General features: G+C 32.7%; 1 protein-coding gene across 2 annotated transcripts in view; it reads left to right on the top strand.

Annotated features, from left to right (window-relative positions):
• Nucleotides 1-219: 219 nt before the first annotated feature.
• The window catches only part of LOC114330392 (zinc finger protein 345-like), a 177,946-nt gene continuing 165,841 nt past the window's right edge, over nucleotides 220-12,324 (top strand). The window contains exon 1 of one of the 2 annotated variants that reach the window (XM_050643881.1): nucleotides 220-884. In XM_050643881.1, the coding sequence (XP_050499838.1) occupies nucleotides 684-884 (201 nt within the window). In that variant the 5' untranslated portion in view covers nucleotides 220-683. The remainder of the gene's footprint in view (nucleotides 885-12,324) is intronic. The other variant, XM_050643879.1, reaches the window with a different exon arrangement.

Here is a 12,324-nt window from a genome sequence, read left to right as displayed (position 1 = left end):
CGCTAAAACTATACAAAAACTTTAAAAAATATTGTTCTTTATTAAACTGTAGACCTCAAAAAACACCCTGGTAAATTTTGTATAATTTCAATAAGCTTAACCAGGTTAAATTAAAAACATGGTTTTTCTACAAAAACGTTTTTGGTGACTTACGTTACTATGCCAAAAAGGTATCGATATATTCAATCAACAATCAATAATTAGAAAATATTATTTTTCAAATTTTATAAAGTGTGTACATAAAGGATTTACCATTTATGAATTTAATTTTCAGCTTTCTGAAAAAAATCGATAATAATAATTATTTTATTATAATTTTGGAATGTATTCTTTATCGGAATATTTTAAATCTTGCAACAGCACACATTTTCCTCCTAGTCTACTGCGCAGCAGCCAGGAGTTTCTGCTAGCGAAGCAACCGCATAAAAACTAGAGTGAACCAAAGTGAACTAACTGCTGATTCGTATAAGCAAAAAAACTATGGCGCGAGCTTGGGTCTGACAGTCTGACGTCACAGGCCACTCTTATCGTTTTCGCCCGTTCGATCGGTGGGCTTGCTGCTTGCTTTGAATGCAGTTTTGCAGTTTGCCATTGCCAGTTGTGCGTGTCGAATAACTGTGACGTTTGCTCGGTATTTATGTTATTGTATTTAGTGTATTTAGTGTGTAATATACTTTATCAAAATGGAAAACAAATCTGCGCAATATAAGTACTGTATAGTGCCGGGATGCAAAAGCACAACTGTCAGAACATCCAACAAACATTTTTTTACTCTACCTAAAGAACCAAAACGTCGATTAAAATGGCTAAAGGCATGCAGGCGAGATAAAAAGGATATTTCACAAAAAAGCATAGGTCTTTATGTCTGTGAGGATCATTTTGATGTAAGTATTTATCTAATTAGGTACCTATTTTCTACTTAAAAAAAATATTAGTTATCGTTTCATGAAAAGTGCCTACTTATAGTACTTATACTTCCCTCGTCCGTCATATTACGCGTTTTAAACTCTTTACAAAGTAGCACTCAACTTTATCAATTTCAGTTTGAAACTAAGCTGATTGCTGATTGGGGAACTACTTTTAAGACATGAACATAAATAATAAACTACATTCGCTCTCGCCAGATTTTTTTTGACACATTCAGTGTTCCCAGACAGATGAATTTTTTGACGATCAGTAGGTGTCGCTTTTCGAAAGATCAGTAGATTTCAGTAGTATCAGGTCGCCTCGAAAATTGGTAGATTCAGCTGGTGGAGTAATTTAGTTTATACATAGACAACTAGATGTCACCCCGAAAAATCAGTAGAATTAGGGGGAAGGCAACCAGATGCCTCAAAAAATCGGTGGATTCAACCGATTTTTCGTTAAATTTACCGAATCCCTCTATTAAAATACGATGATTTTGAGTATTTTAGTAATTTTTTGTATTTCAGTAGGTTTACGGATGCCATCAGTAGATCAGTAGACGAGGATCAAGATCAGTAGGTCTGGGAACACTGAGAATAGGAAACCAAACATACATAAATGAGGGGGTGGGGGAAACATACAACACAAAAAAATTCCTACCTCACACAATTAACTGCTAAAATCAACTCAAATCAACTTAATCTTTCATTAAAAAAGAAGAATTATTAGAAATAGTGGGAGTGTCTACTAATCTCATACAATTTTGTGAAGTTTATTTCTACAAAATATTTATATTTTGTAAAATAAATAATTTTCTCATTTGTTATCAATACATTATAATGGTGTAAATAAATAATTATTGATTGGCGTAAGGTTTATGTTATTTTTATGTCTGTTTACTATTAATAATATTGGATATCAGCAGGTGCGTTGGTTTTGTAGTAATTTCCAGTCACTTCTGACAACTGAACTTTTCAAAAAAGAAATTACTAATGTCACAACGTTAGAATGCGCACAGGCCATTGTTTAACAAAACAACATCTGTATAAAATGAATATAAAAGCAAATACTATGGACCATAGTCCATAGTATTTGATAAAAGATAATCCTTTTTGTGAATGTGGTCGCCTCGAGGATCTAAACCACATCTTTTTTGAATGCCCGATTAATGTGATTCCTAATTTTGATATATACAAAAAATTCATTTCCATGAACTTCAAAACACCGCTCTCTATATACAATATTCTAAGTTCCTTAACGGAAGAATCAGTCAATGTAATTATGCGTTTTCTTGCAATTAACCAAATAAGCTTATAAACTGCATTGCGTTTTCTAGCAATTAACAAAATAAGCTTACAAATTGCAAGGCTCAACTGTTTATATGTATTCGTGTTATATGTTTCTATTTGTCATTTAATTTATGTTTTAATTTTTAATCATACTTAACCTGACCCAATTAATCTCATTTAATTATAATCATCACACCTCATCAAAAGCTTCCTTACAAGAACATAGTCAGCGATTTTGGCTTAGAGCCAGACACGTCAAGGTCGCCTATAAATCGTGCTGGTAATCGCCTTGCAGCGAAACCAAAAACAAAAAGAAGAAGAAGAACGTCACAACGTCAGTGTCAAATACTGTCAAAGTGAATCTCGATAGAGTGAACTCAGTTATAATTCAATTATAATTATACCTAGGAATTTTCAATTAAAGAGTATTAAAATGTACTATTGTACTTAATCACTTTCTTTTGAAAACCCCTCGTGAGTAATACGTTATAAACACATTAGTAATTTCTAAAGATTTATAAATTTCACTTTAAAGTAAATAAACTGATCGTAGAACTATGCAAGAATACAAATAATAGCTGGTAATTTCCATTTATAAATACGATTAAAATATAATATACCCGTAATACCTAATCGCGTTGTTTCCGACTGCTAGCCCGGTTGACCGTGGCATCTGACGTCAGACCAATAGAAGGAGGTTCAAGAGCCTCCTAAGATATTTGAATTTTATAGCATTTTTAAAGCGTCGTAATTAGCGTACCGGCTAAAAATATTTGTTTTCTTCGCATGCAAGCGTTTTAAGATCATGTTACCTTATGTTTTACTTACTTATTATTTTAATATTTAAAAATTTATGCAAGTTCCCTATTCTAGAGTTGATGTCTGATGTTATATGGAATATCATTATTTTCGTTAACATTACCAAATATTTTGGCATATGATTAATATATTTCGGCAATAGGGCTTTTCATCGATTGTCATTTGTTTCGAGCTTCTGTCATGTGTCACATAATATTAATGTATCTACGTCATATGTCTTCGGTTTGAATCATTGGTATATACCAATAACGTACGACGTAGATATATTAATATTATATGACACATGACAGAAGCTCGAAACAAATGACTGTGAATAAAAAGCCCTATTGATGAAATCCGATTGACATCATTTAGAATAAAGAATTATAGATACAGTCGAACCCGCTTATTGGAATAGCTTTCGTGCCAATCAAAACTATTCCTATAACCGGGATATTCTAATAACCGATCATTGGTAGCTAGTAGAAACGTTTCGGGACCTCAAATTTTTATTCCTTAAGGCCATTCCTTCTAAATCATAACTCGAAACTCATAACTGTGAATATCCTCTCTCTCAAAAATTTCTTTCTACAGTAAATGTTTACGTGCAGAAAGCCCAGATCAAAAATTCTGTTCACCTGTTATCGAGCCAATAGACAAACCGGATACCCCCTGGTGGCAGTTAAGAAGCTAAACAATAAAACGATTAACTTGTGGTCATTCTTTTCTTCAGTTGGATTATGAGGGCCGGCGATAACGGGCCTGCAAGGGATGCGATGCAGGCGGGCGCCCCTGTTTGGTGGGCGCCAAAATGAGCTTTTTTTCTGCTGGTATTATACTTACAAAATACTAATTTAAAGAAACCGAAGGGCGCCCATGCTAGTTTTGCAGGCGGGCGCCTTATACCCTAGCGCCGGTACTGATTATGGGTAGGTAATTAGAATGTACATTGTAAATTATTGTAGAAACGTGCAGTTATATTTTCGAGAACAATATTAATTTAGATTTCAAATTTTTAAATAAAACAAAATTAGATAGGTACAGCATGATATTTTGAGGTCACGGTATTGCTGAGTCGGGTTTTTTTATACATAATGTCTTATATTTTTATTTTGTTTGTAGGTTATTTTTTTTAAGGACAAATTTGCTGTCTTAATTTTAACTTTGATTAAGCCTTGGAAATGTAATACATTTTTGTGAAATGTTGAGAATGTGGCGACACGATACTCTTGCCTCTTGACATATCCTAGACATATAAGTCTTTGTGACTTTATTATTTTAACTATATAGGATCTGGTTGGTTATATAATTCTTTCAATTCTTGGTTGGTTCTCACTGTCTAAAGTTCTCTGGTGCCATCCTTAACTGCTCCATATAAGGATATTGCTCTTTACTGCTCCATATTCTTCTTTCTGCGATTTTTAAGTTTTGTTATTGTCCATGTTTCACAGGCATTCGTCATTTAGGTCTTATTACAGAATGGTAGATGCTTATTTTCGTACAACTGGATACATAATCTAATTTCAATATTTTTTGTAACGCAACAACGATTGGCACTTTGTATTTTGTTGTTAATCATTGTTTATGAGTAATTTTATTATCAGATGTGATCGTAGCTTCCAAATGTTTAAACTGATGAACCCTTTCCTTTCAAAGTTGTTCTGGTGCATTGTAACGTTTTGCCCTATTCTGCCTCTCTGTCCCGTTCATGTTGTAGCTATATATTTTGTTTTATCCTCATTTATTCCTCGGATTGTTTTGCGGCATTTCTCAGTCTAATAAAGTCTACAGAAAACTGCTAAGCAAGGTGATTCCATTGAATCAATAGACGACGAACTGAACTCCTTATATGTGGCACCAAAAAACTAGTTCGACTGATTACAAAAATTGTTAATATGTGTATAAATGGATATCCCGTTCCCAGCTAATGGAAAGCGGCATAAATTTCCTCAATGTACAAAACAAAGAAAAGCAAAAAAAAAGCTATAGGATGCCTTTCTCTGGAACAAGAAAATAACAGAAAAGATATAATTTAATATCTATGAAACTGGTAAAAAGCATGCTTTTATACGATTGTGAAATGAGGCGATTAACAGAGAGAAATATAAGAAAGACAGAAGCCGCGGAAATGGATGTAATAAGACGAATGCTAAGTACTTCGCTAAGGTCTCGAAATTAACACAGAAAAAACAAAAATAATGACTCAGACGAGAAGAAATATAATCCCACAAAACATTATACATGAAGATGACATTGAAACGGTTGAAAGTTTACATACCTGGGAGTAGAAATTGAATATATGCCGACGGATCCGAAGATGGAGAAATACGGAAGAGAATAACGCAGGCAAACAGAGCTTATTTTGCCCTCTCCCATATATTTCGGTCAAAAAGTGTCCACCGAAATACAAGGATGAGAATCTATAAAACCTTAATTCGACCAATAACATGCTATGGCAGTGAAGCCTGGGTCCTGAAAGAAACATCCAAAAACAAGCTCGACACATTCGAAAGGAAAGTACTGAGGAGGATACTAGGACCTGTGAGGGAAAATGGAATCTTCAGAAGTACATACAACAACGAGCTTTATCAACGTTATGAGGAAACACCCCTGTCAGACTTCATTAGAATACAAAGATTGCAATGGGCCGGACATGTGATAAGAATGGGAGAGGATAGGCGACCAAAAAGAGCACAGAATGCTAGAATGCAGGGAAAGAGACTGGTTGGAAAGCCAAGAAAGCGCTGGGAAGACATAGTAAACAGCGACGCACAAGTCCTTTTAGGAGTCCGTGTATGGAGAAGAGCAGCCATAGACAGGCAAGGGTGGAGGCAAAAAATAAAGGAGTCCAGGGCTCAATTTGGGCTGTAGTGCCATAATTTCGAAACGGGAGAGGATAAGAAATGAAGAAATTAGAGCACGCATGAGAATACAAGGTACAGTCATGGATGACATAAAACGAAAGCAGCTCAAATGGTTCGGAAATGTCCAACGAATGAAAAACAGTAGACTCCCGAAACAAGTAATTGCATTGACACCTACAGGAATACAGAAGAGAGAAATACCTAAGTAGACAAGGCGAAAACGGCGGGTTCGAAGGGAAAAATATTCCCATGAAATTTTTTTGCATAATCACATTCGTGAGACATCCCAGAATAAGGTTCAAGAAGTCGCCCACGTGAAAAGTGGGCCAATTTTTTTTCAACAATTTTTTTTTAATCAAATTGCAGGAATCAATATTTTTGGCCCGAACAATTTTTTCTTTAATTTTTTGGGCCATTTTGGACAAAAAAGGTCTCTTATAATTTTTCTCTAAAGTTGATCGTTTTTGACTTATAAGCAATTTAAAATTGAAAGAAACGAAAAATGGCGATTTTCAAGGCTTAATAACTCGGTTAAAAGCTATTATTATGAAGGTAAATATATGACTAAATTAAAGTTTAAAGCCCCCCCTATAAGATCCTGAAGAAATTTTTGTCATTATTTTATTACTAAGCTGTTATTTTTAAGTAATAATAATACGCGCCATGCACGTGTGCGGGGCTTTAAATGCTGAGTGCGAGAGAGAAGCCATTCCAGCAGTCCAATTGTGCATCTTACTCGCACTCACATTTACAGCAGCGTCAATACGATGTAACCACTCATTGTTATTAATTAAAAATAACAGCTTAGTAGTAAATTAATGACACAGATTTCTTCAGGATCATGTAACGGCGACTTTAAACTTTGACTTAGTCACTTTCTGACTTTCAAAATAATAATTTTTGACCGAGTTATTAAGTCTTAAAAATGGCCATTTTCGCGTTTTTCAAATTTTAACTTGCTTATAACTCGAAAAAGATCAACTTTAGAGAAAAATTATAAGAGACCTTTTTTGTCCAAAATGGTCCAAAAAAGCTAAAAAAAATTAGTCCGGGCCAAAAATATTGATTTTTGCAACTTGATTAAAAAAAAATTGTTAAAAAAAAATTGGCCCACTTTTATCGTGGGCGACTTCCTGAACCTTATTCTGGGATGTCTCACGAATGTGATTATGCAAAAATATCCCATGGGAATATTTTTCCCAACGAACTAGCCGTTTCCGCCTTGTCTAAAGAGAACATGGATGAAAAGAATAAGAAACTCAATGAGCTCCAAATCCAAAGAACTTAGAGAAGATCAATGGAACAGCCGAATTGAATGAAAAATGGGATCGGATAACGTCGAAAGACGTTCTAAACCGATTATGCATATCATATTATACATGATAATACATACAATGAAAAAGTTTATATAAGTAACACATATTATAAGAATTTGAGTAGCATCATGAGCAAGATCGATAAAATGAAATTACATTTATAAATATAGAATTGTGTAATGTTTCTTTAGAGGGTGTTTTGAAATAAAAATTATAATAAAAATTTTGTCAAAAGTCTAAATAATCTTTGTCCATTCATAAGCACTAATTCGTTTTCGTACCTGTAATAACATTATTGATAATCCTACCGACAGGGTTTCTTTACCTGCTGGCTGGCCGCCGGCTGGATATCGACAACAAGGACAGAATGACGGCCGAAAGAGATACCTTTTAGCAAAACTTTGAGATTTTTAAAAAAGTTTTAAACAAAATAGCTGCTTTGTGTTACACTTTATGTAAAAAACAAAAACAGATTCGGAAAGTGGGAAAAATTCTCTAGTGCCGTATTTAAATTTAAATTTTTTTACGTTAATTTTAAGCAAAAAAGTTAAAAAAAAAACATATTGTTTAATCAATTTAATAATTGATAAGCAAATAGTGCACTAGAACTTTTTAATACCTTTCATATAAAAAAGAATTATCTCAATATCTGCCATAGTTTTTGCGTTATTTTGTTTAAACTTTTACATTGGAATTTAGCTATGCTCAGAATCGTGAGGAACAGCCTTAAACCGGTGCGAGCTTCGCTGGTGTCGCTCCTGGCGGATTACTAATTCAACTTTCACCGGTAATTTTTAAATTTATTATTTAATTGTTATCCCTTAATATTTACAACGCTAAAAAGTAATTAAATTGTAATAGATTTTTTTAAGATTTTGCTAATCAATTTGACGTTCTAATGATGAAATATTTATTTCTTACTTTGGATACTTTCACAATTATCGTGTAGATGGCGCTAAGAATTTATAATTACATATTATTATACGGAACATTAAAAAAACGTAAATTCAGTATTTAAAACGTAAGTATATTTAAGGTAAAAATATATACCACAGCTTTGACCAACTAATATTTTTTATAATTAATGTTTTTAATTTTAATATAATCACTTTGAAATTTATGTCAAATTTCCGGTAAAAGTTTACAGACTTGCCACTACTGGCGCTCGCGAATTTATAAATATCCCCTCTACGTACGAGCTCACAGCGTATAGTCTGCTCGCTAAACTCAGACACAACTGGCTAGATATTTTAGTCGGCCAGTCGTGCCAATTTTAGTAAAATTGGCAAAAAATAATTACTAAATAGTTAATAATTACTAAATAGTTAATAATTACTAAATAGTTAATAATTACTAAATAGTTGGTAATTTTGCCAATTTTTTCAAAATTGGCAAAAAACAAAAAAATTACCGACTAAAATATCTAGCCAGTTGCGTCTGAGTTTAGCGAACCGACTATAATAAGCGGGTTTGACTGTATTACTTTTAGAGTAAACCAAAACAAAGAAAAATATCTGACAAGTAATGACATTAACGTGGCCATGACACCGAACAACCCGAAGGTGCACTTTTAGTCCATTCTTTCACGGTTTTTGCTCTAAAATTTAAAGAACCGCTTGGATTGACATGAAATTTGGCATACGTATAGCTTACATGTCAAAGAAAAAAAGTGATATTGTGCCGATGTGTGCTTTTGCCCTGGGGGTGACTTTCACCCCCTCTTGGGGGTGAAAAAATATATGTCCAAAATAAGTCCGGAAATGGGTAAACTGACTAATTTTAAGTAACTTTTGTTCTATAGAGCTTTTTCGCCAAGTCAACACTTTTCGAGTTATTTGCGAGTGAATATGTTCATTTTTCAACAAAATAACCACATTTTTAGGCGGTTTTTCGCAAATAACTCAAAAAGTAAGTATTTTGTCGAAAAAAACGTTCTTAGCAAAAATATAGCCTATAAAAAAGTAAAAAAAATAGTGTACGCGTTAGGTCTCTGGATCTCGTAGAACCAAAGTTATAGCCAATGAAAAATAGATTCATATTCACCAAATTTCAAATAGAATATTTCGACGTGAAATATCCAAAAAATTAAGCACTTTTTGGGGAAAACCCATTTTAACCTTTTTAAAGTGTTTAAAAAAATCTTTATTTCTGTTTTTACAAAAAGTTTCTAGCATTAAATTTAAGCAAGTTACGCTCAAAATAAAGTTGGTTCCTTTTGTTTTTGCAAAAAAATATCGGGAAGACCACCCTCTAATTAGCAACTTAAATGAAATTAATCGTTACCGCTCCACAAATTATTTTACTTATGTTGTGTTTATATTATGATCTGTAAGTTTCATCGGTTCAAAGTGCTTATTTTTGAAAAAATTTGGATTCAAAGTAAAATTTTAAAAAATTTAAATTTTGAAAAATATGCTTCTTTTCAAAATAACTTGAAAATTGTTAGAGATACCAAAAATCTCGAAAAGCAGAAAAAGTCAGATTTGCTTTTTTGAATATCATGTATTTTTTTGTTTGTCTGTTAGACAAAAATTGATTAAGATTTGGTGTTTCTAAATTTGCATACATTCGTAATCAGTGACTCGTTCAACCCCTTTTAACTACAGCCCTTTCAATAATAAGGACTTGGAACCGATGAAACTTACAGATCATATAAACAATATATACACGAGTCAAGAAACTTGTGAAGTCGTAACGATTAAGTTCACTTAAGATACTAATTAGGGGGTGATTTTCTCGATTATTTACCAAAAACAAAAGGGACTAACTTTATTTTGAGCGTAACTTGTTTAATTTTGATGCTAGAAATTTTTTTTATAAAACAAAAATGAAGCTTTTTTTAAACACTTTAAATAAGTTGTAATGAGTTTTCCCCGAAATGTGCTTCATTTTTGGTTATTTCACGTTAAATTATTCCATTTGGAATTTGACGAATATGAACCTATTTTTCATTAGCAATAACTCTACTAGGTCTAGAGACGTGATATATACACCATTTTTTTTTAAATTTTTTACAGGCTATATTTTTGCTATCAATGTTTTTTCGACAAAATACTTACTATTTGAGTTATTTGCGAAAGACCGTCTAAAAGTGTGGTTATTTTGTTGAAAAAATGAACATATTCACTGCCAAATAACTCGAAAAGTATTGACTTATAGTCCTGTCGCCAGGGGGGGTACAACGGCCTCGTTAATTCAGATGGACTTACCCAAGTTTTTTTTATGTATTTTGACCCGTAGAACACGAATTTTTTGGGTAACAGTTGATCCGGATGTCGATAAGATTGTTATAGACCAAGAACTTGAGGAATCAAATAACAGCGATTTTTGGCAAAACAAAACAATATTTTGTATTTTTTGGGTCATTTTAAGCAAAAAATATTTCTACAAGTTTTTTAGTAGGATGCACAGTTTTCGAGATAAACGCGGTTGAACTTTCAAAAAATCGAAAAACTGCAATTTTTAAACCCGAATAACTTTTGATTAAAAAATAAAATAGCAATTCTGCTTAGCGCCTTTGAAAGTTCAAGTCAAATTATGTCGGTTTTGATTATTTGCATTGCTAAAAATTTATTGTGTTATTGTTAAACAAAGCTACAAACAACTAGTGCGTGAGTGATGTTTCTATGATTTCTCATTTAAAATCGAACGAGTAGGTAGAATAGGTACTAGTGCAATCAAGACTATTTCTACGTTACATGCGGTAAAACGCATGTAAAAGCACGGGAAACCCTACGTGTTTATAGCTTTGTTAAACAATAAAAAAATAAATTTTTACCAATGCAAATAATCAAAACCGATATAATTTGACTTAAACTTTCAAATGCGGTAAGCAGACTTGCTATTTTATTTTTTAATCAAAAGTTATTCGGGTACAGAAATTGCAATTTTTCGATTTTTTTAAAGTTCAACCGCGTTTATCTCGAAAACTGTGCATCCTACGAAAAAACTTGTAGAAATATTTTTTACTTAAAATGGCCCAAAAAATACAAAATATTGTTTTGTTTTGCCAAAAATCGCTGTTATTTGATTCCTCAAGTTCTTGGTCTATAACAATCTTATCGACATCCGGATCAACTGTTACCCAAAAAATTCGTGTTCTACGGGTCAAAATACATAAAAAAAACTTGAGTAAGTCCATCTGAATTAACGAGGCCGTTGTACCCCCCCTGGCGACAGGACTATTAGTGAAAAACTCTATAGAACAAAAGTTACTTAAAATTAGCCAGTTTATTCATTTCCTGACTTTCTTTGGACGAATATTTCTGCACCCCCAAGAGGGGGTGAAAACCACCCCCAGGGCAAAAGCACATATCGGCACAATATCACTTTTTTTCTTTGACTTGTTAGCTATGTGTATGCCAAATTTCATGTCAATCCAAGCGGTTCTTTAAAATTTAGAGGTTTTGCAATATTTTACCGTTAAAGAACGGACTATTTAATAAATTTCATTGTTTAGCTGTCAGACAGATTCTGTGACCTTGCGCCATTTTATCGGTCCAAGTGGTCAGATCAAGCTTTGCTTAAATATATGTTGCAGCACCGGTCTTGATTTTTCAAATAAGTGTAGCACATAAAATTTATTTATTTTAAACTTATTTAACATATAATTTTAATTAAAAAATCTTATTTTTAATTGTGCTCTCTGATACCAGTACAAGTTTTCAATGCATCGTATGTCTTTTTGGTCTTTTTGGCAGCGTTAAATAATTAAGATATTATGCTGGATAATTTGTTAATAAATTATTTATTAGTTTATATGTTGTTTCATTAAATTTAAAACAGTTAAATGGAAAAACTGCAATATCAAAAATGCCCATACGAATAATTATTGTATATTTTTAACGCATTGACGGACACCAACTAACGTTTTTTCGACCAAACCAACGCACTTGATTATCTATTATACTATGGAATATTTTGAACTCAAATTTTTAGAAATGACTAAACTGCTTAAAATTAAGTGACTTTACTAAAAAAAAACTATGACGGTAGAAGCCGTCACCGTCCCACCCGGCAAATATATTATGTCTAATGGGACACAACGGATGCAACCTTTCAATGTAATTTTACGTCAAATTGTTTTATTAGGTATTTAGAACATTAGAGAAAGTCATTTTTGAACAAAACAATATAGTTTTTTCTATATGC

Source organism: Diabrotica virgifera, chromosome 2 (genome assembly GCF_917563875.1).
Source record: "Diabrotica virgifera virgifera chromosome 2, PGI_DIABVI_V3a".
Classification (NCBI taxonomy): Eukaryota; Metazoa; Arthropoda; class Insecta; order Coleoptera; family Chrysomelidae; genus Diabrotica; species Diabrotica virgifera.
This window is presented reverse-complemented; position numbering and strand designations above follow the sequence as displayed.